General features: G+C 48.2%; 1 protein-coding gene across 1 annotated transcript in view; it reads left to right on the top strand.

Annotated features, from left to right (window-relative positions):
• Positions 1–27,252, top strand: part of COL7A1 (collagen type VII alpha 1 chain) — a 102,546-nt gene that overhangs the window by 40,227 nt on the left and 35,067 nt on the right. The window contains exons 22-49 of the mRNA XM_063121345.1: positions 286–411; positions 492–638; positions 1,583–1,699; positions 2,714–2,875; positions 3,375–3,511; positions 3,861–3,987; positions 4,740–4,883; positions 5,763–5,929; positions 6,454–6,489; positions 8,311–8,337; positions 8,442–8,486; positions 8,743–8,835; positions 9,126–9,188; positions 9,518–9,553; positions 9,772–9,825; positions 12,563–12,634; positions 13,337–13,450; positions 14,357–14,383; positions 16,191–16,244; positions 16,659–16,721; positions 17,017–17,076; positions 17,341–17,376; positions 19,592–19,636; positions 21,098–21,133; positions 22,349–22,393; positions 24,338–24,373; positions 25,957–25,983; positions 27,054–27,086. Of these exons, the coding sequence (XP_062977415.1) occupies positions 286–411; positions 492–638; positions 1,583–1,699; positions 2,714–2,875; positions 3,375–3,511; positions 3,861–3,987; positions 4,740–4,883; positions 5,763–5,929; positions 6,454–6,489; positions 8,311–8,337; positions 8,442–8,486; positions 8,743–8,835; positions 9,126–9,188; positions 9,518–9,553; positions 9,772–9,825; positions 12,563–12,634; positions 13,337–13,450; positions 14,357–14,383; positions 16,191–16,244; positions 16,659–16,721; positions 17,017–17,076; positions 17,341–17,376; positions 19,592–19,636; positions 21,098–21,133; positions 22,349–22,393; positions 24,338–24,373; positions 25,957–25,983; positions 27,054–27,086 (2,129 nt within the window). The remainder of the gene's footprint in view (positions 1–285; positions 412–491; positions 639–1,582; positions 1,700–2,713; positions 2,876–3,374; positions 3,512–3,860; positions 3,988–4,739; positions 4,884–5,762; positions 5,930–6,453; positions 6,490–8,310; positions 8,338–8,441; positions 8,487–8,742; positions 8,836–9,125; positions 9,189–9,517; positions 9,554–9,771; positions 9,826–12,562; positions 12,635–13,336; positions 13,451–14,356; positions 14,384–16,190; positions 16,245–16,658; positions 16,722–17,016; positions 17,077–17,340; positions 17,377–19,591; positions 19,637–21,097; positions 21,134–22,348; positions 22,394–24,337; positions 24,374–25,956; positions 25,984–27,053; positions 27,087–27,252) is intronic.

A 27,252-nucleotide genomic window follows, 5' to 3' on the forward strand; every position in this document is an offset into this window, starting at 1 on the left:
CGGCTATTGGGCGGTATAGAAATGTAATAAATAAATAAATAAATAAATAAATAAATAAATACAATAAAAGTCAGGAAGAGCAGGAAACCTGGTGGGCACCAAGAGCGGTGTCTGCAGGCACGTTGGTACCCATTGGTGCCATGTTGGAGATCCCAGCCTTTCAGGATGAATTTCCCACAACCCTCATCCAGGTTGCAGAAGAGGAATAGCTCCTTCTACAGGGCTGTCTCATGACTGGTGATGACCAAATATCCCATGGCCTCTTCCGTTGCCTTTTCCTTTCAGCGACAGTCCCAGCTCAGCCTGTTGGCAATCTGCGTGTGACCGACTCCTCGGAGAGACGTATCCGACTAGAATGGAGCCCGGCACCTGGTAGCACAGGCTATCGGCTTACCTGGCGGCTAGCAGGTGGTGAGTCCTTCCTTACGCCTCTCCTCTTTCGCTGCTTCTCAGGCAGCCAGGACATTAACCCCCTCTCTTGCCTGGAACAGGTGGGCCAGAGAGGAGCCAGCTGCTGCAAGCCAGTGTCAACACCTACACCATTGAAGACCTGCAGCCAGGAGGGCGCTATGAAGTCCGCATCACAAGCCTGACAGGCAGCCGGGAGAGCGAAGCTGTGGCCATTGTCGCTACCACTGGTAAGACCCCCATTCCTATCCTCCGCTAAGGTGGCCCCAATCACCCCAAAAATTAGCACTAGAAGGGCCTTGACTACCAGCGGTTGTAGAGGACACACATTTCTGTTAAGAACAGAACATCAGTCAGACAAGGCAAATGTATCTGCCTCTTACTGGAGTCATTAAATGGCCTCTGGTTCCCCACAGAGATCTGCCTCAGACTAAGCTCTGCTCCAAAGAAGGGAGCCATCTTCTGGTGAATATATCAAGTTGCACTTCTTTGGAACTAAAACCCCTGCTTTAGTATTTTGTCTTTGTCTGTCTTTCTTGGAATGTAGATATATTTCCAGAAGAGTAGATGAGAGGAGTTTTGTAATTTTACATCACTCGTGATAGTGCTTGGAGGGGGCGGGTAGAAAAGCGGTAGATAAATTAAACTGATTCATCAGGAAGATGTTTATATGCTGTAACCCAAAAGAACTGGATTTATGGGCCTTCCATTTGCCCCCTTTAATTCAATTCCACTTTCTTTTTTCAGCTCCATTTCTAAAGGAATATTATTTTTACATATACAGCTGTGTTTATATGTTATTACTTACATTTTATATTTTTGAAAATTGCCTTTTCACACTACAGTACTCAAGCTGATGTATGACTATAATAAACTAGTAGCAGCTAGTTGTGTATATGGTGCTGTTCTCCTGCTCACTGCGGTATACAAACATATTTGCAATGAAAACGTGTTCTCATTTGTATGCAATAGTTACAACTCCTATGGACGGCTCTGGCGCTTGGACCTGGAAGTACTTTCCAGGGCAGTTAATGGCACTGAGAAGGATGTGTCACTGGTGTTGTGACCACTGTCAGTGGTCAGCTCAGCTGCTTTTCTAGGTGGAGGTGGTGTTTGCCCTTCAGTTTCAGAGGCCAAAGCCTCCATCTCACCTGTGTCTCTCCTTTTCCAACAGCGGTGGGCCGTGTGTCCAATTTCCGGGTGGCCGAAACTCAAAAGGATTCTATGACTTTGACCTGGACTCCAGTTCCTGGGGCCTCCGGCTATCTCCTCACCTGGAAATCTCTAAGAGGTAATGGCCTTACAGCAGAGGGAGAAGACCAAGCCAAGGCATTGGGGATCTGGGGACTGGAAATACTGATGGTGTGCCTTTGTCCCATCAGGCCCTGTACAGCTGAAGCTAAGGTGCAGAAAGGCCGTCTTCCATTAGCAAGAGTAGATCTCATGATATTTGGTTCATTTATTCTATTCTACCTTTCCTCCAAGAAGCTCAAGTTGGAATAATGACTCTCCCCTCCTAGTTTATTCACACAACAACCCTGTGTAGTAGAATGGGGAGGGACTGTAGCTCAGTTGCAGTGTACACAATATGGCATGAAGAAGGTCCCAGGTTCAGCTATGAAAGAATCCTGTCTGAAACCCTGGAGAGCTGCTGCCAGTCAGTGGGCCTGTTCAGACAACACACTAAGCCATGGTTAGTCTGCTAACTCTTTTGCAGCAAATGGTTAGTGAGCGTGTTTCAACCATGTTTATGTAGACACCATGGTTAGAAATGGTTCACATGATATACTAAGTCATGGTTCACAAGACACACTAAGCCGTAATGGTTAGCTCAAAATGCTTAACCACTGTGGCTTAGTGTGTCATCTGAACAGGGTCAGTGTTGACAATACTAGGCTAGATGGACCTATGGCCTAACTCTATATAAGGCAGCTTCCTATGTCCCTATTAGGCTGAGAGATAGTGATTGGCCCGTGGTCACCCAGTGAGCTTTATGGCTGAGTGGAAATTTTAACTAGAGCCCTGCTCCAACACTCTTCACCACTACACCACTCCCAGTGTTGCTCAGCAAAAAACCTCTGAAATGATTGCAAGATTGTTTTTTCCTTAGCTGGCTTGACGTGTACCCCCTGCAGTTTGACCCTAGCTGGGTGCCAGTGCAGAGCCTGACATACCTCTGCTCACCAGTTCAGCACCCACTGTGGCCTTGAGATCTGGCCCATGAGGGGCTGCAGTGTCCACACTGGGGCTACCCCTCTGTAAAATTGCCTGTGTTGACACCCCTCCTGTCCACCCTTCTTTTCAGATGGAGAAGCAGCACAAAGGACACTCTTGGGCTCAGCAACATCCCACCAAGTGTCTGGCTTGCGCCCGGGCGAGAGATACACCTTCACCATTCGCCCACTGTTTGGGAGCGTCACAGGTGCTGAGGCTTCAGTTACAGGGACTTCTGCTCCTGACCACACAGGTGAGGTGCTGCTTCTGGAACGGAAATGCGAGGTCTCTCTTCTTTAGTGCCCTGGGTCTCCCCACCCCCAATCTTCCCCATCAACTACCTTGGGTGTTATTTGTTTCAATAGGCATTTCCTGACCATTGATATTGTCAGCCAGTACTACTGCCAGATCTGGGGTTTTATTGGATTACTTTAGTTGTACACTGCTTTGGATTTTTTTAAAAATCTCATCTGAATAAAAAGTGTCTGGGCAGAACAGCCTTTCCCAACCTGGTGACTTCCAGGTATGTTAGACTACAACTCCCATCATCCCCCACCAGCATGGCCTGTGACTGACTAGGGCTGATGGGAGTTGTCGTCTGGCACATCTGGAGGACACCAGGCTGGGGAAGGCTGGAATAGAGAGCAAGAACAGGACATACCTGAGGGCAGAGTTTCTCCTCCCTTCTTTGTCCATTTCACGCCCCCCTTTGCCTCCCATCCCTCCTCATTTGCAAACGTTCCCCTCTGCAGTCTGCCGAGATGCCCGCAGAGACGTCCTTTTCCTTGTGCATGCAACGCGGGACAGCGCCTACAACGCGGAAGCTGTGCAAGACTTCCTTTCCAACACGGTGTCTGCACTGGGCCAACTGGGCCCTGGGGCCACCCAGGTAATGAACGGCATTGGGGCTTTGCAGCGCTTCCTTTTGGGGCCTGATCCGTGCGCAGTGGGTGCGCGTCCACTTGGAATAATTGCCACCTTGCAGCCGCTCCATACAGAAGCCATTTCGCCAAAGTGGCTCCTGTTATATTCCCAGTGATGTTCACGCTGCTGGTAGTTTGTGATGGTGGAGTGCAAATGGGCAGGATGGCATGGGCAGCAGCCAGGAAGGATGCTTTGCCACATTGCCCTGCTGTGTTTCAAATGGCTGCCCCAGGAGGGTACCTTTCCCTCGAATCCTTGGCTGGAGCTTCCTCTTCTGTGCCGTCCGTTTGCTCCGTCTTCTCTCCACCCTGCAGGTGGGCATCGTGGTGTACAGCTACCGAGGTCTCCCATTACTCCTGCTCAACCGCTCCAGTGACCTGCCGACGGTCCTGCAGCACATCCGCTCCCTGCGCTACGAGGAGCCCAGTGGCAACGCCATGGGTAAGGGGGCGCAGTGCGAAGGGGCGCAGCGATTCGAGGCATTGAGGGTGCTGGGTTCCTTGCAACCCGAGGGCAGCATTCCATTTTGGAGAAGTTCTCGGGGGTGGGGCCATCCCAGTGGTGGGCAGGGCTGAAGGCAAAAGGGGCGGGGCTATAGATGCCAGCACATTGCAGCTTAAAGCTCTGACTGCCAGAAACGAAGCCTTCGGAGAGGCATTTCAGCCTTTTAGAGAGGGGGAGCCAATGAATGATTGGCAGTTGGAAGGAAGCTGGGGGAAGAGATCCTAAGATGGTTGGATGAGGCCCCCAGGCAAGCCAGATTTAGCACACGGGCTCCAGCTTCAAACACACCTGGTTCAAGGAAGAGGGAGGGAATGGCGGCGGCTTGCTCTTAGAAGGCAGCTGGGAGAGGAAGAGGCAGCCTTGTTCCCAGTGAAGCTGTGCGTGTGGTTGGTTTTCCAGGGCTGCTGTGAGGCTTGAAGGGAGTAGTGTGCCGGGTGATAAAGCAGGGGAGGGCAGCTTGACCCCTCCAGATGTTTTTGGCTGACAACTCCTATCCTCCCTCACCATTGACTAGACTGGGTAAGGGTTGATGGGAATTGTTGACCTAAACGTCTGCGGGTGGGGGCACAGGTCCCCTGCCCCTGTCGTAAAGGCTGCTGCGGTGGTGAGTGGCAGCTCCCTTGGCCATTTCTCCTGCGTGCCTCTCTTTCTCTGAGCAGGCTTCTGCCTTTTGGTTTTGTGCCCTGCAGGAGCTGCCATTGATTTTGCCAAGAGCTACATGCTGAGTCCCAGTGCAGGACGCAGGCCGGGTGTGCCAGGAACCCTGGTGATACTGGCAGACGGGGTGTCTGGAGATGATGCCATTGGGCCGGCCAGGGAGATCAAGGCTGCAGGTGAGAGTCCAGGGTGGGAAAAACATGAGAGGACAGAGAAGAGCGTCTGCTGCTGCTGTGTCTTTAGATCTTGTTCCTCTTACCACTCTCAGTTTATTGGTCAGTTTCTCCATTAAGGCTAAGTGCCAAACCTTGCTATACTAGTTAGTTAAAGTGGTGCTGGCCAAATCCTTCCAATGTCTTAACTATTACCGATTTGGCAGCAACCTAAAGAAACCCTCCATCAGTGACTTAAATAAAACTTCTGCACTATCCTCCTGCATGCAATGCAGAAGCATCTTGAATAGCTCCTTCAGAGTTCTGATTGAAACCCGGGGAGGATTCACTGCCCCATTGACATTGGAGCCACCGGCCTCCACTGGTTCAGATGCACGTTTTTCATGGCACCCAAATCCCACAAACCGCTTGTCTTTAATGGTTGCGATTCACTTGCTTGATTATAAGAGCGCCACATTGCAAGCCAAGGTGCAATTTGAGCAGGGGGTTCCCCAGTGCAGTTACTCCTGCTTAGATCTGGCTCCACTTTGCAGGGGATTTCTTTCCCCTGAACCTCTATTTTGACATTAAAGTACCAACCCAAGGGGAGAAGAAGGAAGCCCCCATGTGGCCACGCCCTTAAGGCACACCATGGCCTTGAGCGGATCCCAAACATGGCTAGCTCAGCAGTCCACCATTTGGCTATGCTCGGGACAAGCTGGAACAATTCTTTTTGAATAAGAATTTGATATAGCCGGAGCAGCCCTCGCCGAAGCTTCCCTTAAGGAAGAGCGAGCTGAGTCGGGGTCCTGCGTCCCTTCCTCTGAACCACCACCTGCCTTGCCCAGGAGGAGCGGTCCTCACCAGACCCCTCCACTGACTTGCCTCTTCCGTTTCCTGCAGGGATCCGAGTGCTGGCAGTGGGCATGGATGGGGCTGATCGCGAGCAGCTGCGCCGCCTGGTCACCAGTGAAGACCCGCGCAATGTTTTCTTTGTGGGCGATGCGCGCGGTCTGCGGGAGGCGGAGGAGGGGCTTGCCAGCGCCCTTTGCAGCGTGACCGTCATAGAGGTAAGGTGTTGCTCGTGGGGCGTATTGGGAGGGCTTGTCTGCCGTTTTCCGAGCGGTTGGAAGGGCCGAGCAATGGAGGGAAGTGAATGAGGCCGTGGGCGAGGACTTGCTCCACCTGTTCAGGTGGCATCACACAACCGAAGATGTCTTGAAGGACAAAAGGACCCGTGGCTTTTCGAGGGGGTCCTGCCGCCTGGATTTCTCTCTCACACACACAAGGGGAAAGCAGATGACCGCACATCAAGTGGGAACTTCCTGCCCTGTGCATGTAATCACTTCGTGAGACAGTCGTTTGTCCCATCCTGCCAAGTGCCGAAGGGAATTTGAGCACTCTCCTGCTCTCTGAGGTTTCTGATCAGGTGCAGGCAGGTGGTCAAATTCTCACCACTTCTTAGGACGTGACACACAGCTGGCTTATGAGCACTGTAGTAAATTACCACTGGAGCTACAGCATTATAGATATTTTAACACTATTTTTGTTTCTCCCCCCCACCCCACACACCCTATTTCTCTCCCTTTTTCAGCCTACACCTCAGCCCTGCTCTGTGCAGTGTCCCAAGGTAAGAATTCTTCAGGGCTGGGAACCAAGATACATTTTCAAAGCCATGGAAGAAGGGTGGAAAATTAGGTCGGCCTTCCCCAACTGGGCACCTTCCAGAGGTGTTGGACTACAATTTCCATCATCCCCCAGCCAGCGGGCCTGCATGGACATGTTAGCAGGGAATGATGGGAGTCGTAGTCCCATCCTATCTAGAGAAAAGCTGGGTTAGGTGATTGTGAAGGAGGAAATGACTGTGCTTGTCAAGGCTGCTTCCAACATTTCTTGGGTTCTGGGACGTGAGTGTGGCTAGGCCATAGGGCAGCGTCTTTGTAATGTGGAAACTGGCAGATAGAAATCAAATGAGTTTAATAGGTGAGGAAGGTGCTGGGAGCCGTGCCAGACCTATATTTTAGACTCATGTTTCAGACACTAGAAGACGTCCTGACAGTTCTGACCCTATGAGTGGAGGCTGGTGGCTTTGATGTCAGTGGGGTGGTGAATCCGCTCCAGGTTTCAATTAGAACTCTATTAATAATCTTTTTTTATTGTGAATTTAATCAAACAAAACAAAAAACAAATCATGAAAAGAAAAATGAAAAAAGAACAAAAACATACATAGAAATATCAATATTCCGCTAAGTGCAACATTCTGCTTTTCTTGGAACATACACATAATCTATCTCTTTTCTTTTTTAGAATTTTGCACTTGATGGAATGTTGATATTTCAGTCAAAACTCTAAAGGGGATCTATCCAAGGTCCTGCACCTTGGATCGCTCCTTTGGAGTTCTGACTGAAACCTGGAGCAGATTCATCACCACCCAACTGACATCGGAGCCACCAGCCTCCACTAGACTCTAGGGGGGACCAGATGACACACACACACACACACACACACACACACACACACACACACACTCTGAAAGCACTGCCCAGCACCCCTGCACATGCAGCCACCTAGGGAAAGGCGTCTATGACTTTTACATACAAACGTAGAGTTCCTCCATGTGAAAGGAAGGGGTGGCCCAATCTGGTTCCCAATCTGGTTCCCCTCTAGCATGGACAGACTACACACATATTTCAGTATGCCCAGGGAGCTCTTTCCTATGCCAGCTGAATGCATCCATGGTGGGGAAGTATTTCTGCCGTGAGCGTTGAGAGTGGCGGCATGGCCACCCTCACCCATTCTTCCAATGCATAAAGGGAGCAGATCATGTCAACCTCCTTTAATTAAGAATCATTTGGAGCCAATGGGGAGGAGGGAGAATTACAAGAGGATCGGTCCTGTTCAGCCAGGCCTGGTAGGCTTCCTCCTTTTTGGCAGGTGCTCTGAAATCTATGGGCTAAGCTTGTACGACTTGGGTTTGATCTCCCTTGGGAAAGAGGGACCGTTGAGGTTTCGTGACGAAGTGGAATCCTTATTAGCAAGGATGGGATAATCTCCCAGGCTTTCTATCACACGGTTTCCTAGAGGACAAGACTGGTAAGGAAAGAGAGGAGCTTTGGAAGAGAGAGCTCCTTTCCTGTACCAGCTCAGCACCGGCTGCCTCTAGAACCATAGGCCTGCCTTCCCCAAACTGGTGCCCTCCAGATGTATTGGACTGCAACTCAGCAGGCTGGGAATGATGGGAGTTGGAGTGCAACACATCTGGAGGGCACCAGGTTGGGGATGGGTGCCAAAGGCTGATCCCATTGCGACCTTCGAACATGTTTAGAAAGCTTTTTGCTGACAGTCTTCTCAGATGTACCCCAAGGGAGGGGCGGTGGGAGATGCTCGAGGGACTTCTGACTCTTTGCCAATCAGGCTGTCAACCAGCCCCTTTTTTCCTCTTTTCCTGCAGGGTGAGAAGGGCCAGCCTGGTGAGATTGTGAGTATCTGAGGTTGACCGAGGAAGGAGATCTCACGTGCAACTTACTTAAGGGATAACGTGGATTGTCCCAGGGGAAGTAATCTCTCTTGTCCTCTCTGCAGGGACGAAAAGGACGCATGGGACTTCCTGGCCCTTCTGGAGAACCGGTAATGCCTGATCTTGAGCACCCCATTGTTTTGAATAGAGCTCCTTCCTCTTTGGGCTAATGGGTGTTTAGTTGCTCATTGCCATCCCTTCACTTTCCCAAAGATTGTATCCATCAAGGGGTGTGTGGGCATAATGGGCATAAACACCCATCTTTTGCCATAGGTATAAGGAGGAGAAGGAAGGTTTTCTGTGTACCAAACCATAAAATAAACAATCCAATTCTTCTGCTGCTTGTTTGTTTGTTTGTTTGCCCAGGGTCGCCATGGGAACCCAGGTCCTCCTGGGCCAGTGGGACCTCGGGGTCCCTCAGGTGATGTCACTGAGCACCGGGGTGAGAAGGGAGACAGGGTGAGTACTTGCAGCTAAGAGGCATCTCCCACATCTTCCCTACAGCCAGTCTTTCTCTGGCCTCTGTAAGTGAACGGTCACAGGCGCCAGGTCTTTGTTTTATGAACTGGGGCTTGGTTGCACTACCCTATTCATAGTTCTGTACTTTATCTATGCCTATCGATCTCTGTCTATATATAGTGTGTGTTGTGTGTGTCTTTTGTTATGTATGCGTTCTTTAAATTATTAAATACAAAATGCATCTTGACAAAGACACGTCCTTAATGTGTCTTTTCCTTCTTTCCCCCCAGGGAACAGATGGAGTGCCAGGGAATCCTGGCCGTTCCGGCAACCCCGGTTCTCCTGGCCAGCCAGTAATTAGCACTTCTTTGTTTTTATTGTCTTGACATCTATGGTTCCATTTCGCATGATGCTTTGCTGTACTGAGACAACATTTGGCTGTATCCATCAATTTGAATGCAAGGCTAAATGGGCCTTTAAGAAAGCCACTATAACCTTGCTCTTTGCGCTATCTTCATAGTATTACAGTGGCTAATGCTAGCCTGCAATGGGTCAGGGGGGGTGAGGGTTGCCTGAAAATATATTACGCAGCCTTTCATCCTTCACCTCTCCATCCCCTGTTTTCCGATTACCATCTGGAATAAAACCCTGTTCTTCATTGTGTTTTACTTTTTACCCACAGGGCAGCCCTGGCCTTCCTGGTCTCAGAGGAAATCCAGTAAGTAAAGGGGATGATGATGATGATGATGATGATGATGATGATGATGATGATGATGATTTATTTATTTATATAGCACCATCAATGTACATGGTGCTGTACAGAGTAAAACAGTAAATAGCAAGGCCCTGCCGCATAGGCTTACAATCTAATAATTCCCATGGATCTTCTCTTGCCAGCTGTATAGATCCATGCTCATCCTTACCTTTGCCTTGCAGGGAGAGCGCGGACTGATTGGGCCTATTGGGCCAAGGGGACAGAAAGGGGAGCCGGTAAGTGAATAGAATTTTTTTTTACCTGATTCGGGTTTTTGGGGGGAGGGGAGTTTTGATTAGGAAGGGGATCATAGATCTGAATAATAATGACAATAATTGAAAACCGTTTCAAGAGCATTGAGTCTTAGTGGTACTGCACTGAGAGATCAATCAGGAACAGAGTAAGAAGTTCCCCTTTAGGAGTATCTGTGGCCCTTTCTACACCTAAGGATTATCCCAGGAAAATGGAGGGATCATCCCTGCCTGTTCCCAGGATCCCCTGGGTGTCATTTGCCTGCACACGGATGATCCCGGGACGATCCCTGGGAAAATGGCAGGTGTAGAAACAGCCTGTGATGATTCATCCTTAATTCCTCCAAGCACTGTTTCAAGCCACATGGCCACGCCAAAGGGGCTCATGGTGAGTGTCAGTTTTAGAGAAGAGAAGCTTTTCTAGCCTGTTCTTTACCAACCCTGCATGTCTGCAGTCAACCATTGTCCTGGGAATATGAGGTCAGACTGAGATGGGTAAGTGGTTGGGACCATTGAGAAAGGGGAGAGAGTGAGAAAGTCAAGACTAACACAAAGTCCTCACTTCCTGTTCCCATCTGAAATATGTGATTTGAGCGGCAGGACCATGATGCAAAGGGGATTCGCTCTTACCCTCATCTCTCTCTTGATAAATGTGATATTTGACTAGCATTGGTTGCAGTGAAAATGGCCATATTCAACAGCACACAGAGGCTCAGTTCAGACAACACATTAGTCAACGGTTGAGTTTTTAGGAGGTACTCCCCCCACAACATATTTTAACTCCACCCTTGTGTGACTATGAGCTACCGTGGAGTTAAGTAAAATCCATCACGACATTTGATTGACAATTCCTCTGCCCTCTCTCCTCCCCCAGTCCTCCCAATGGTATTCCATCGGCCATTGCTGAAAAAAACCAATCCCAGCGGCTCTCCTAGAGGGGCACTCGCTCCTTTCGCCGCTCTGTAGCTAGTGGAAAAAGTCAACGCAATGCAACGGAAAACTCCATGGAGCCCACCACACAATACGCAACACAACAGTTGTGCAGGAATTCTCCTCTGCACAGCGTGGATATTCCGCATGGAGTGTTTTCCAAATAAACTCCACCATTTGTGGATTTTTCCTGCCAGACAACACATTTCCCAACGGTGGTGTGAAAACTGCACCATGGAGTTCTAAAACCACCCCTGAGAAATGTGTTGTCTGAGCTGAGCCAGAAAGTGATGGCCGTGAAATAGCATTGGGAGTGGGACTTTTTATTGGGAGTTTTGAAACTGCTTCTTTGACTGAAATGTGTGTTGTAGGGAATTTCTCAGGGCTGTTGTTCCCAGACCAGGAGTCCACAGTATGATGGCCGCTGGCACCTCCATTGGCACCCATGAAGAGTTCCCAATTGACACCAGCACACACCTGCAAAACTTAAACATTTATATATTAATCCCGTTTCTTAATATATGTGCATAGATTTCTATATATCCATACCAATGAATACATATGAAATGCAAACAGCTTTCCGGCATATACATATGCTTCAACAAAAGTGGACTAAATATCAAATTAGTATCCATTTGAAGGTAGAGTCTATATACCACCCATTCAAATATTGAAAGCGTTGTAAAGACCTCAATCCACTGCATTATAGGAGGTGTTTATCCTTCCTAATACCAATCGTCTAGCTGTCAAAAGAGTGCGGAGAATCCATTGACACTGACCTTTTGTTAATTTCCATGAAGCAGGTAAATAATTTAAAAGAGCATCAGTGAATATTAAAGACTGTTCCAGTACAAAATGTATCCGTGTAATAACCTCCTCCCCAAAAGTTGCAAATACTGGCATTGTCAAAAAAGAAACATTAGCCTTATTGAACTGCCAGCAATTAGCCAAATTAGACAATATTAAAGAGATGTTGTGGCCTAATATCAATAGATGTGACAGGTGGATGCCAAAGTGGCTACCCACTGGTTAGGCATTTTCTGATGGTGATCACAGGAGTTTCTCAAATTCCTAAATGTCGCCATGGGTCCCAAAGTCCCAAATCACTTGTAGTCTTTAGAGCAATCTGATGCCTTCCAGATGAGTTGAACTACAACTCCCCACATTGCTGGCTGGAGGATTCTGGGAGTTGTGGTCCAACACATTGGAGAGCACCAGGTTGGGGAAGGCTGCCTTAGAGAATTTCACCTTCTAGCTCACAGTCCAGGTCAGATGGCATCAGTGGTAAATCTACGCAGCCTTCTTGGTCAGCAGTGACAGTCAATCAACCTGCCTGCTGCTAGGTAAACCTGGACCGAGATGCAGTCAGCTCTGAGGTCTGGGCAGCTGCCCTAGGACTCCAGGTACTGATGCCAAGCGGCATTGTCGAAGCTCATTCGGTTTGCAGAATATCTCCTCCATTCCAACTTAAAACTGTTAAAAGCAGCAGACAGGCTTTTCATGCACATTTTTCTCTGACCATTTCCCCCCCCCCCCCAACTTTTTGCTTTAAGATCTCCCACTAGGAAATGTTCCGGTCAACTTGAAAACTGGCTCGTTCCTTTATAACTTTTTAGTTGGTCTCTGTAAAAACATTATCATACTCTTCTTATTGCCCCAGTGCCCCACATCATAGTTTAATTTTGCTGTCGAATCACTGGACGTGCTTCTACAGAGAAACTGGGTCAGGCCCCCACTGAATCCCTGGACTCTTAATATGCTCGCATGACTCTTGGCTTTTTGTCTTTGGCAGGGGTTGCCCGGAGCGAGTACAGGCGACGGAGGAGGTGGGCTTCCTGGCCGCAAGGGGGAGCCCGGCATTCCGGTACGTAGCACCTTACCAGCGAGAAAGGAAAGGAGCAGCAATGGAAGGGGCCTACTGAGGCAAGGGAGGGAGGGGTTGTATTGCTCAAGGGTCTCACGTATGTTTCAAGCTTTCTGCCTCCTGCCACATGATACAACCCCCCTCCCTTTGTCACACCACACAGTTTCCTCAGCACTTCTGGTCTCTCTCTCTAAGATGCTCTGCACAATTCTATGGGTGTTTATTTGGAAATAGAGCCTCGTGTGGCGCAGAGCGGTAAAGCAGCAGTTTCTGCAGCCGAAACTCTCCCCACGGCCTGAGTTCGATCCCAGCGGAAGCTGGTTTCAGGCAGCCGGCTCGGGTCGACTCAGCCTTCCATCCTCCTGAGGTCGGTAAAATGAGTACCCAGTTAGCTGGGGGAAAGGTAATAATGGCCAGGGAAAGGCAACGGCAAACCACCCTGCTATAAGGCCTGCCAAGAAAACGTCAGTGCCCCTCCAAGAGTTAGTAATGACTCAGTGCTTGCACAAGAGGTTCCTTTCCTTTCCTTATTTGGAAATAAGTCCCAGTGTGTTGAGTGTGATTTACGCCTGCCTAAACGTGTAGGGTGGCCGCCATAATCAGTTCACCTGCACCATTGGCTAAGTGGGCTTATTGGAATCTTGAGGGCCCCAGGTGGGAGAATGGGCCCTCCATTGGCTAAGCACATCTTTCTGCCTCCAGGGAATCCCTGGATCGCCTGGCAATCCAGGGCTCAGGGGACCCTTCGGTGATCCCGGACCTCCTGGGCCTGCGGGACCTCCTGGGCCAACAGGACCTGCGGGCGACTTTGTCAAGGTATGCTTTCCTTTTCCCTCAGGTTGTTTTGTGTTTCAGCAGTTGCAACCCATACATGGCGTGCACACTATTTGGCTGTGTACATTTATTGTTTTATATTGTATGATTTTATCTGTACGCCGCCCTGAGATCCTAGTGATATAGGGCGGGATACAAATGTTTTAAATAAATAAATATTTTGTCCTTTCTGCTGCATATGTAGACAAGCTTTACAGCCTAGTCTTCATCTGCGCACACATGCACAGAAACCCCTTGCACACACACGTCTAGACCCATGAACATTCCCTTTGCAGCAAACAGGCTTCACCACATACATCACTCTCCTGCCTGTGGCCTCTTGTCAAACTCCTCTTTGCAATGCTACACTTTTTCTCTGGCACAGGCACCAGGCTAACATGACTTTCCCCTCCCTTCCTCGCTGCATTCCATAATGCCCCTATCACACTCTCCAAGTCCACAAGGACGGCCAGACCGGATCAGCCACACAAGTGGCCGTGGTTTTTTTAGAAGCACCACTAAAGCAGGCAATAGGATCGGTGTGTCCCAGCACCTTCTGTCACACAGCAAGAGTTCCTGGACTGCATCTCTCTGATCGTGCAGCTTTTTGGTAAACTCTGAAAATGTTTCTAATGCATAATATATCTGTTCACTGCAGTTTCTCCTTACCAAGATATGGGCACATACGTGCAGATGATTCCCAAGGTTGTCCGAGTTTATTTGGCCAAAGTGTTTTCTTGCTTGCATCTTTCTTGTGAAGTGCATGGTGTGCGTGCGTGCATGTGTCTACATACATACCACACTTCTACAAACACCTATTGTATTACACCGTTTGTGTTTAGATAGAAGGGACACATGGACATACTGAGCAGAGAATGTTTGCTTACATGTGGGCAACTCTTTTTACAGGGAGAGAAGGGCGACCGAGGTGAGCGAGTAAGTGATCTTTCTTTTTCCCTAGCTTTTCTGCCTTTGCTTGGGGTACGTTTGATCCTGAGAGATCAGTCAGGAGAGATCCCTTCTGCAGAGATAGAATTCTAATACTTATCATAGATAAATAAGGTCTATCAGTGAGAATGTAGGTGGCACGCTTACTTTGGACTCAGCCCCATTGAACTGCGTGAGAATTCCTTCCAAGTAAATATGCATAGGGTTGTGCTGTTAGAGGCTGATACGTCCCACACAGAGAACAGTTGGAGTGAGTTAGGAGTATGCAGCATGCCCCGGGGCAGTAAGAGTAAGGCAAGGCGTGTGCTTAAGAATGATGCACCATTTGTTACAGAAGGAGCTGAAACACCTCCCCTCCCTCCTTTCTCGCCTCTATCCCAAATCACCAACCCAACTCATCATGGGGTCCTGACCTCTAATAAATCCATTTGGTTGGACCCTGAGGATGCAATCAGCCTGTCAGCAGCACCATCTTCCGTTCTCAATGCCACATGGACATTGTCAAATGCAGCATGTCCAGAGAAGAGCAACCAGGATGGTGAAGGGGGTCTGGAAGCCAAATCCTACAGTGAATGGTTGAAAGAGCCTAGAGAAGAGAAGTTTAAGGGGAGACATGATAGCGGTCTTTAAATGTCTGAAGGTCTGTCATGCAGAAGATGGAGCAGACTTGTTCTTGGTTGCCCCTGAGGGCAGGACTAGCAATAACGAGTGGAAAGTTCAGGGAAACAGATTAGGAGAATGTTAGGAGAAATTCCCAATGGTGAGAGCTGTTCCCCTGAGGAGGAGGTGGCCTCTCCTTTGCTAGAGACATTTCAGCAGAGGCTGGGCAGTCATCGTCAGGAACACTACAGTTGCATCCTACATTGCAGATCATGCATTGTGTATGGGGTTGGACTAGATGATCTCCAAGGTCCCTTCCAGCTCTAGGATTCTCTGGTTGATTCATTTCCAAGATGCTTGTTTTTGAGATAGGCATCCATCGCTCTTCTTGGGAAGCTAGCAGCCCAGTTTTACAGGACATTCATGGAATAAGATTAAGCAGTAGTACCACTCGTGTGCACAGCTTGGTCATCAGTGCTGCTATTCCAGTGCTTGCCCAGTGCACCTGGGTGGCCACTGCCATACCACCCAGTTGGCTTCTAGGAAGTGGAAGGAACTGGACTTTTTGGGTGGGAGCTGAAGGTCTGTTGGGAAGCTCTCAAGTCTCTTGGGTGATTATTTCATTCTCTTTAACGTACGTGGCCTTTTGGCTCACAATGGCCTTTCAAAGTGGCTTGCATAATAATAGATCAATCAAACACAACAAGAATTAAAGTACAGTTTTGTTTTTATGATAGCTATTAAGTTTTATGGCACTATAACGGAAAGGGAGGCAGTGCCAGATAATCCTGCCGTGGCTGCCAGATACAGGATGCTATTTTAGCTGCTGTGGTTCAAATCTCTGCTTCCACTGCTGCAGCTAAAGTTTTATTAATCGGTTCTTCTCCTTTGTTGTTTGGATTTTGGTTCATTTTGTTTATTTGTTTTGTTTGTTTTTGTTTTGTTTTTGCTGTCCCTGTCCAAAGTTGTATGGTGAAGGAGGGAGGCTTACCTGTGTTTTAGGCAGGTCACTAATCCTCGTGATCCAGGCTAATGGGCTGGTCAATCTCCAAGCTCTCTGTGTTGCGCTGAAATGAACATCCCTGAACAACATGGTTGCAGAAGATGCTTTCTGTTCCTAATGTATTACTATATTGTGCAAAATTCGGTTTCGAGTTTTTCAGAGGTCCAGACCTCACTCTAGCTGTCTTCCTAGGGCCCTCCTGGCTCAGGCGATGGAGGTGTCGTCAGAGGAGAACCGGGCACCCCAGTGAGTACATCCCTGCTTTGGCTGGGGGACTGTAGAGAGGATGCTAGAGTCTATGGGCAATGACAGTATTTGTAGCTGTGGGCATAGGCATTGCTTGAGAGACACTGGGATAGGTGTGTGAGACATGTATGGAAATGACTTGAATGTTGTCTGGGAGTATTGGACAATTATTGCTGACGAGGGGAAGTAAAAATGGTCAAAGCGTATAGGATTCAAATACATGGCAGACTGAACAAATATTAGTGGGGGCGGGGAGAATGTGATATCCCTGAAACAGAAGTACTTCCTTTAAGGGAAGGCATCTGAATCCCTTGTAGAAAATGAACAACAACTGGATACGATACCAAAGAACTTTCCCTTTTTGTGTTACCTCTTCTCTTCTCTCTCTCTCTCTCTTTCTCTTTAACTCTTTAGGGTGTGCCTGGAGATCCTGGACCCAGGGGACCTCCTGGAACTCCAGGACAGAAAGGGGACAAGGTAAGAAAGGGATCTGCCCATGGTTTTTGCACACTAGATGAACCAAAGGTTGTGCTCCCCTCCTGCTTTTAAGCCCCTAGCCCAGAGTAGAAGCCTGCGGTACTGCTGTGTCTATGCAAAAGCATCTGAGACTGTGAACCCAGAGTTTTGCAGGCACAAATGAGTTTGGGCTGTGGATATCTGGTGTAGGTCCCACTTCCTGCTCTGAATCACTGGACTGACTGCAGCCTACTTCAGTTTCTTGGATGGGGCTTTGTTCATTATGGGTAACTTCTGCTTTGCATTGTGCCCAAAGGGGGATGGAGAAGAAGGTTTTCCTGGCCCACCTGGACGTGCTGGAGACCCAGGAGATCGGGTGAGTCTTTGAGAGAAGGAAATCCCTGCTCTGTCCCAGTTGGTTCTGTTGGGATGTATGAAACCCAGGCCATTTCTTTTGTTCTCTATGTGAGTGTAGCAAAATCAACAACGAATAGTTCCAGCTGTGTCCACAATCTTGGCTCTGTTTGCCCAATAGGGTACTTGATGTTAATTGTCTGGGGAATTGGGTATGAACTTCTTTGGGAAATCAATCACACGGTTCCTCTAGCCAATCTCTCTCTGTTTTTGCTCTTGTCTTCAGGGCCCTAGAGGACCTCCAGGTGAAGAAGGAGGCAAGGTAGGTACTGTTGAAGGGTCATATTCAAGTGTGTATCTAGGAAATCACAGCCTTAGCATGGCAGTCAGAACTCCTGCATTACATTTTACTCACTGCTGTGGGCTAGTCTTTCCCCCGCTCAAACTGGGAATGCAAAATGCAGTGGATGAAATGTTCTTCCAGAACTTGGTCGTGTTTTTCTGTTACTCTAAAGCAGCCTTCCTCAACCTGGGGTGCTCCAGATGTGTTGGACTACAACTCCCAGAATGCCCCAGCCAGCTGCTCTAGAAGGCTGCTCTAAAAGAAGGCTGCTCTAAAGCCTTTGGGGCCATTCTCCCCTCAGGCAAATCACAAGGAGGGAGGGAGGGCCATGCTTGTACCCCCACCCCAGTGGGGACCCTGCTGTATTCCCATCAGTTTCCCTGCACGATTTAGAACTGTGATCACATTGGGTTCTAGATCATGCAGGGCACTTACATGTGAGCAGCAGATTCCCTGCTCCAGACCTCCCCCACCCCACAGTGGCATCAAAGGGGGGCATCAAAGATGTTATGGTAGGGTGGGCCAGCAAGTATGTTCCCTTTCTCCATGATTATAATTGTCATGTCTAGCCCTCTCCCCCTGGGTTGGAAGAAGGCGTTTCAAGTGATCAATCAGAATCAGACTCTGAAGTAGAGGAGTTGGTGCCAGAAACAAGCCAGCCTGTACCAGTAGTGGAGAAAGCTCTCACGGGCTCTTCACCAGCTGGTGGTGAACTCTCTCCAAAGCTTATCTCATCAAGGGCAAATAATACACAGTCAGTGGGAAGCTGACATTCTTCCGAAGGAGAAAGCAAGGACAGGTTAGCCGATCCTAGAGTACGCCACAGACTAAAACGGGCGGAGCTAAAGGAAGGTGAGAGAAAGTCGGCCCAGCTCACTTCGCATCAGAAGCCACCTCAGAACTAGTCTCTGAAGTTAACGTGTCTTGGGAAAAGGCCTTCCATTCTTCTTGAAAGGATGATTGTCTTGCTTAGTTTGCTTAGTTTTGCCTAGGGGAAAGTTCCAAGAGATTAGACTCTCTTCAGGTGGGAAGAGATGTTTATCGCTTAAATAAAGCTTGTAGATTACTTAGCAAGCCTCGTTACTATCTCCCAAGAAGGCAGGAGGTTTTGAGAAACCTGACAGTAATTGTGTGAGGGGTGATTACCTGAGTAGGGGCTTCTGTTTCCCACCACTGGATACAGGGCCTGGGATTCTAAGCTGTTCCAAGAATCCAGTGTGATGAAAGACTGTTTGTGACACTGTGCAGTGTCACTGCCTCTGAGGTGCCCTGGTGCACATCTTTATTTGTGGCCCTTAGGAGCTGATGTAGGGGACTGGCTGGTTTTGTTAGAAGAGATAGGGAAAAGCTTCCGAGGAGAGTTGCTTGAAGAGATTCAGAGAGGAAATGGAGGATGGGGAGACTGCAGAGAGAGGGGGGAGTCAAGACAACCATCCAGAGATTACAGTGGAGTAGAGAGCAGACACCACCTCACACAGCGATTATCTGGCAGCAGCTCCACAGCGAAAGAAGCAATGGAGACTGAGACTACAGCGGCCTCTCAGCTCAACACTGTAGTCAGAGACAGGTCTAAGAAACTAATCATTCACCTGTGGAACACTTCATCATGGGACTCCATCCCATCCTGTTTTGTTGTTTACAGACTTTTATCCCCATCTGAGTTAGTCCTCTTGCTTCCTCCTCTTATTTTCTCCTCTCCTAGTTCGTGGTGTGTCCCGTCCCCCCATTCTATTTAGTTGTCCACAGGTTTTTCTCTCACCTAATTTCTGGAAACCAGGTCACATTACTCTCCAAAACTGAGTCGCTGGGAAGGAAATTAGATGTTATTTTCCAAATAAGAAGCAAGACACCACAACTCTGCATATGCCACCAAATTCTGCACTAGGCAGAGACCCTGTGCTGCACAGTTCCCTCCTGTTCACACAAATGTTCTGCAGTGGGCTATGCTCCTTGTGTCTTCGCATTTTCTGCTATCCTTCTAGGGAAACTGTCTGCAGAAGGCCCCATCTTTGGTTTACAAGTCTACTTTTCCTTCCCAGGGAACTCTTGATTCGATCCCACCCTGCAGTGGTAGAGATTAGATGTCTCTTGGCTTCTTTGTAACAGGCCTTTTTACTCACACATACAATCATATACCTTGGTGAATCGCTTGCACCCTTTGGTGGGGTTCACACATGTGTTCTCTTCATGACAGGGAGACCGCGGGCAGCCTGGTGAGGTTGGGCCATCAGGAGAGAAGGTGAGATCTGACTGGAGCAGGTGGTTGTGTTGAACAGGCAGAGGCAGCAGCTTGTTGAGCCAAGGTTTTGTGTGTGCATCAGAGATGGAAGATAACAGGGAACTCACTGGGGCCAAGTCATCAAGTCAAGGGCCAGTATGGTGTAGTGGCTAGAGTGTCGGACTGGGAGTCGGGAGATCCGGGTTCTAGTCCCCACTCGGCCATGGAAACCCACTGGGTGACTTTGGCCCAGCCATAGACTCTCATCCCAACCCACCTCACAGGGTTGTTGTTGTGAGTATAAAGTGGAGAGGAGGATTATGTATGCTGCCTTGGGTTCCTTGCAGAAAAAAAGGCAGGATATAAATGCAATAATAAAATTAAAATAAATAAGGGCTGATTCAGACATGCATGCACAACTCCATCCCTTGACATCTCATCAATTTATGCCTAGCACTTGACGACTGAATGTGTCATCTGCTTCCTGCGGTCCAAGGGACACAGTCTGCAGCACAGCTCTCACTCTCTGTTCAAGATCAGATCAGGACCTTGGATAGCGTACTTCAAGGTTGCGCTGGCTGGACTATTCTCCTATAAGGAGCTGTTGTCCCAGCAAAGAGCTGCAGTCATCTCAGGCCTTAACAAGGCTGGCACAGCCTGGTCTTTCTGTGGCTCCACCCTTGCTGGATGCAGGTTTTAAAGGGCCAGTGTCTGTGTACGTGGTCTCATCCTCTTGTATGGCTGATGGACAGGAGAAGCTGCTGGGGAGTCATTGCCATAGATGAACATCGATGGAAGAGCTTGAAGTGTCTCATCTGGATTTAAGGCCTCTCAAGGGTAATGCAGAACCCCAGAGCCCAAGATATGTCTTCCTTTCAAATGAAATGATATGAGAGCTCTGCCTGCAGTGTATGATTTAGGAAGCTTTTTTCACACACACATCACCTCCAGAGATGCTGCAGTCCATGAGCGATGAACATGTGCGTGTGAACAGGCTTCCAAGGCAAAGGTCAATCTGCTGGCCCCCAGCTTCCTTACATAAAATAAATATTTATTTCAAGGATTCATGCACTCCCTTGCCTGTTGCTGGTGGATGAGCACCTCTCCTCTCCTCTCGTGGGCAAGAGGAGTTGCACAATAGCACTTGTTAACCCAAAACAGGAGTTGAAGGCACTGGTGTCATGCAGGTCATGCTACAGGTATTCTCTGAAATGACCACACAGTAGGTCCTTTGGAGCCATACCCTGTGGAAACGCTCGGATTTGAGTTGAGGATTCTCCAGATTAAGCCCTGCAGGCAGGAGCATGTTCGCTGATGTGATCGTTGCAGTATGCTTTGTGTCGAACAGAGTATAGCTGAGTTCTAATGGAAGCAGATCCTCAAACAAGGATGGAAATTGTCTAGCATCAGGAAGATAGTTTATTCATCTTTTATCTGCCTGAAATGTACGACTTCATTTTCTTCTTTCCTTTTCCCATTTAGGGAGACCGTGGATCACCTGGCCCTGAAGGAGAGAAGGTACCTCATTTGTTTAGGACTAGTTCTGCTGTACCTAAGAGCTGACTGGATTAAAGGCAAAGGGTCAGGCCTCCTTGGGAGAGCTAGTGTGGGGCAGTGGCTTTAGCAGGGGTGGAAACAAAGCCCTATGAGGAGAGACTGAAAGAACTGGGCATGTTTAGTCTTGAGAAGAGAAGACTGAGGGGAGACATGATAGCACTCTTCAAGTACTTGAAAGATCCTGGTCCTCCACTGTCACACAGAGGAGGGCCAGGATCTCTTTTCGATCATCCCAGAGTGCAGGACATGGAATAATGGGCTCAAGTTACAGGAAGCCAGATTCCAGCTGGGCATCAGGAAAAACTTCCTGACTGTTAGAGCAGTACGACAGTGGAACCAATTACTTAGGGAGGTTGTGGGCTCTCCCACACTAGAGGCCTTCAAGAGGCAGCTGGACAATCATTTGTCAGGGATGCTTTAAGGTGGATTCCTGCATTGAGCAGGGGGTTGGACTTGATGGCCTTCTAGGCCCCTTCCAACTCTACTATTCTATGATTCTATGAACCTTTTTCAGCCCAGGGGCCAAATTAAACTTCAGGGAAGCTCTCGGGGGCCACATTTCAGGGGTGGGTGGGACTGAAAGCAACAAGGGCAAGCCCCCAAAATACCGATATCAACAAATACCAGCATATTATAGCTTAGAAGTCTTACTACCTGTAACTAAACTTTAGAAGAGGCATTTGAACCTTTTAGAATGGGGGGAAAGAACCTGTGCAAAGGCCAGGAAACCACCAAACACTTGGACTCCAGGTTTATTATTATTATTATTATTATTATTATTTATTTATTTATTTATTTATATAGCGCCATCAATGTACATGGTGCTGTACAGAGTAGAACAGTAAATAGCAAGACCCTGCCGCATAGGCTTACATTCTAATAAAATCAATACCCTTGAGCTAAAGAGTTGGACCTCAACCAGGATTCAAATCCCTCTGTCAGGGTTTCTTAGCCTAACCTACCTGACAGGCTCCTTCTGATGGTAAGAAGGGGAAGAAGCCTACACACACCACCCTGGGCAAGTGAACAAGGAAGGATAGGAAAGGAGAAACCATCCTTGGGGAGCTGTTCTGTTCTTAGTCTCCAGCAGTGAGTCTGAGCATTGCCCAGTCCCAACTGGAAAAAGAAAAGTCTTCCTGGTCCTACTCGACTCATCATTTGCTCTTGTTGTTTCAGGGAGAGCAAGGACCCTCAGGCCGCCCTGGTCCATCTGGCAGAGATGTGAGTGGAGGGTTGTATGTTGGCTCAAGGCCTGGTAGTACTGGAGAACCTGGGCAGAGACCCACAGCTCCCATTCCAGTGGGGTGGTGGCTGCATTGTCCTGGCTGATTGGGAACAATTTGCCTCAACTATTTCTCCTTTTGAATACAATACTCCGGAGGTGGAGGTGGGGGTGGGGGGTGGGGGGCAGAGAACAAGTGATAATTAGAGAACAAGTCATGATGTACAGGTAGAATGTGCCGAAGCTGCCTTGCCCATGGCTGGATTTGACCTCTCGATGTCATACTGCAAGACTGGAATGGCCTTATTTGGTGGAGAGCTGGGTTAAGGAACCAAGGTCTCCGCTGAACAGCTGCAAAGTGTTGGTGGCTGAGCATGATTTGGAAGGGCAAAATGGGGGAGTGGGGAAGGAGGGCTTCACCCATCCATGGTTTTCCGCTGCAAGCCCCTCTCTTCCCACCTGGACTTCCAGGCATGTGTGTGCCACATCACAGGGGAAAGCAAATGTGTTCCAGTGGAAAACCAGTGATGGTGGGAAGGATTCAGCAGCACCCGCCTCCTACCTGCTGCTTCTCCATCTTGAGTGGCATCCTCCCTCGCCTCTTTGCAGCTACTCAGCAGAGACAGCTTCCCAGGCCTTAGGTAATTCTTCTGGTCGGGTAGTTCCATCCAAACCCTGCCAGTTTTTGTATTCATGGTGCCTCAACATGAATTCAGGTCCATAGCTGAAGGATGCCATTTCAAGTAACATGCTTAGTCATAGCATACCACAGTGTCACCAAGCATGGACCTGTGGCTGCCTTTCTGTTGTGTGACATTGCTAAGTGTGATAGCACTAATGTTCTTGCCCTGGTGGTGGGCACCACATATATAAAATGTTAGCAGACTAAATGCATGAATCACCTTGAATCCTGACACACTGTTTCCTATGCATATTTTTCCTAAACGAGGGCCCTTTCTTAAGGTTAGCTGGTGATTCACAGCTGTTTAGTCGCTGTGTGAACAGAGTACTGGACTAGATGGACCCTTGGTCTGATCCAGCATGGCTCTTCTTATGTTCTTATGATTCCATCCATCTATATATGCCCACCCGGCTGCAAAGCATCCTGTGGTAAGATCATTTTCAAGTACCTCCCGTACACATTGTGACAAGGGAGACAGTCTTCTTGGTTGTAGCACCGTGACTATGGAATACCCTCTCCACGGAGGTGTGACTGGCACTGACACGGCAATCCTTTGGCTGCCAGCACAAACCCATTTTAATTTTAAGAAGATTACATAAGAACATAAGAAGAACTTGCTGGTTCAAACCAACGGGTCCAACGATGTCCAGAATTTTGTTTACACAGTGGCTAACCAGCTGCTTCTGGGAAACCCGCAAGTAGGATGTGTGTGCAGTTCATATGTGGATATATTTTATCGGTTCTGCTGTATTTCCTGCCTTCTTTGATTGATTATAATTATGGGCCTGATCAGACGACACACTAAGCCATGGTTAGCCTTCTAACCTTTTTGCAGCAAATGGTTAGTGAGCGTTTTTAAACCATGATTATGTAGCCACCATGGTAAGAAATGGTTCACATCACACTAAGTCATGGTTCACACGACGTGCTAAGCATAACGTTTAGCTCAAAACGCTTATCCATCATGGTGTAGTCTGTCATCTGAACAGGGCTGATGCCTTTGTATTTTTATTGCATTTTGTGTGATTTTAATTATATTTTTTGTATACCACCCTGGAATCTTCAAGAATGTTGGGCAGTTTAAAAATGTTTGCATGAATGAATGAATGTTTGCATGAATGAATGAATGACCTGTCGTATCCAGAATCACCTTCGCAATGTTGCTAGTAATTGCTGCCAGGATGACACGTATTCCTGGTGTGAGATCCGTGGGTGTTATTCAGCTTGTGATGGACGTGCCTCTCTTTGATCTTTGGAACAGGGCTTGCCAGGATCACCTGGGCCCCGAGGAGAAAGGGTAAGGATTCTTTGACATATTCCAAGTGCTGCTTCCGTACTAGGGCTGTACTTGCAAAGCAGGATTGTTGAAGCTGAAGGAGACCAGGAGTGGAAATGGGCATTCCTCTTTATTGAGGAACAACATTGTTTGACAGCTGAGGGCCTCCACTGATTCTGAGGGCTTCCAGCTGCATTATCACCATGCCCTCAACCCTCATTGCTGTACGGACGGACACGTGGGCTGGCTGCACAGTGCAAATCCCACAAGTGCAAGCGACTCAATGCCACTGTCTCATGGAATACCCCTAGGGTAGCCAAATCTTAAGTGTCTCAACCTGCAACTCAAAGTTAAGAGAGCGTTCTTTGTATGAGCCCTGTACTGCAAGGGGTTTCCCACATTCGTGCCAGCAAGGGAGTCCCTTCCTTATCTCTGGTGAGAGATCAGAGATAAAGAAGGGATTCATTTGTGAGTGCTGGTAAGACACACACACACAGCTTTTGTGTACTACCACTAGTAGCGCATCCAGTTTATACATTTACAATCTGTAAAAAATTATAAACTGGATGTGCTCTTAGTGGTCGTATGTTTCATTTTTGGAGTGTGTGTATGTGTGTAAGGGAGAGAGAAAGCATGTGCATGAGTGCATGTGTGTGCATATGAATCCTGTTGGTGCTGCCCAATGTGGTCCTTGAAGCAAAAAAATGCTATACCTCTCTATTAAGGAGAAGTTCATGGAGTTTGGCTGGTTGTGAAGGCAACTTTGAAGCAGTTTCGCAAGTGAAAGACCCCTCATCCACCTCCCAAGAGTTTTCTTTCATGCATCCTGAGTGTTGTGGAGTGGCGTAGAATGCTGGACATCCACCTTTGCCTACAGGAGGCCCTACATAATTGCTGACCGACCAAGTTGAACACAGCTCACCAGGCGTATATTGTGGCTTGCCAGATTCATTGCAACCCTGTTCCCATTGCGGCCCCAGGCAGGCAGAAATCGAACAGAAGTTGATCAAGCTTTTGGAAGGCTGCCATAGATGGCTGTTGGGTTGATGGGCTACAAATTGTGCTGGCTTGGCCTACAAAGTTCTGAATGGCTGGTGAATTGTACTGGTTCAAAAAGCTGATGAGGCGAAAAGCGGTATCTCTTTCCTGTTTCTAGAGCTCACTAAGATCACGAATTGAGTTGTTTCTGTGCAACAATGACAGATATTGAGACTGAAAGTTACATTCTGGCCAACCTCTGAGAGCCTCTGTCTCAATGCTCATCATTAATGAACCCGTAGCTAATTAGGCTAGGGTGCTGGCCCCCACTAGTGAGACGGAGTCTGAAACTGCTGCGCTTGGCCTGGTGCAGATGAGCTGATGAAGGTCTGCTAGCAATCAGTCATCATGAACCCCTTCTAGGAGGGCTTTGTAACCTTCATGGGCTGGCTGAAACCTCTTGGGAAACCCGCAAGTAGGATGTGTGTGCAGTTCATATGTGGATATATTTTATCGGTTCTGCTGTATTTCCTGCCTTCTTTGATTGATTATAATTATGGGCCTGATCAGACGACTAAGCCATGATTAGCCTTCTAACCTTTTTGCTGTGTCACTTCTTTCCACAGGGAGAGCAAGGAGAGCCTGGGAAGCCGGTAAGTGTCCTTTTGTGGAATGGGCATGGTCACACAAGAATGGCTCATGGATATTTTTGTAGGAAGAACTTCCTTGAGGAAACTCTACGAAGCTCTCTTTTATTTTGCTGGGGGGTTTCATTTCTGGGCTGGAAATAGAAGATATGGTCTCTTATCCTTTCCCCAGGAGTTTCACCCACATGTCAGGTACTCTGAGATATTGCACATCAGCCTTGCCCAACCTGATGCCCTCCAGATGTTTTGGATTAAAAACCCCACCATTCCTAAATGTTGGCCAGGGCTGACGGGTTGAAGCCCAAAACATCTGGAGGCCACCAGGTTGGGGAAACTGGTCCACATAAATCATGTAGATAACAATCCAGTTGTATTCCATGTATGGCAATGGCCATCCAGAACCCACTGAATCTCCCCAGGACAGAGGGACAATTGCATGGGTTGAGAATTGACTGACGGTTGTTCCACCATCACTGTCATCACACTACTACCCCTCCAGAAGAACATAAGAAGAGCCAGGCTGGATCAGACCAAGGGTCCATCTAGTCCAGCATTCTTTTCACATAGTGACCAACCAGCTGCCCATGGGAAACCCACAAGCAGGACCTCAGTGCAACAGCAGCAACCTCCTGCTCATGTTCCCCATCAACTGGTGAATATAGATATACTGCCTCTGATACTGGAGGTATCACATAGACATTAGGACTAGAAGCCATTGCTAGCCTCCTCCAGGAATTTATCTAAACCCCTTTTAAAGCCATCCCAATTAGTAGCCATCACTAGATCTTGTGATAGCAAATTCCATACTTTATGCTCTGTGTGAAGAAGTACTTCCTGTTATCTGCTCTGAATCTCCCACCAATCACCTTCATGGGATGACCCCTGTTGGGTTGTATTATGAGAGAGGGAGAAAACTTCATCAGCCCTCCATCCTAAGCAGGGGTGTTCCTGAGCTCGCTTAGCTATTTGCACACAGCCTGTAATTGTGGATAGGTGCTGCTCTGTGGTGGGGTGGTATTTTCAGGATATGCTCTGAAAAAGATTCAGCAGTAGCTTTTCTTGTGTTTCTTTTCTAGGCTTCTAGCCTCTCAGGAATCAAAGGAGACAAGGTAAATGCACGGTAATAAATCGGCCCCTGAGTAGGGATTTACACAATAGGCAGTGCAGCTCAAGAACGACCCTATTTGCTGTATGTTGTCTTGTGGGGAGGGACTTTTTGTTCTGGCTCTGCTTTCCAGTGTTTTCATTCCTGGATTTTGGCAGCACCTTAGGAAG

Source organism: Elgaria multicarinata, chromosome 3 (assembly GCF_023053635.1).
Source record: "Elgaria multicarinata webbii isolate HBS135686 ecotype San Diego chromosome 3, rElgMul1.1.pri, whole genome shotgun sequence".
Lineage (NCBI taxonomy): Eukaryota > Metazoa > Chordata > Lepidosauria > Squamata > Anguidae > Elgaria > Elgaria multicarinata.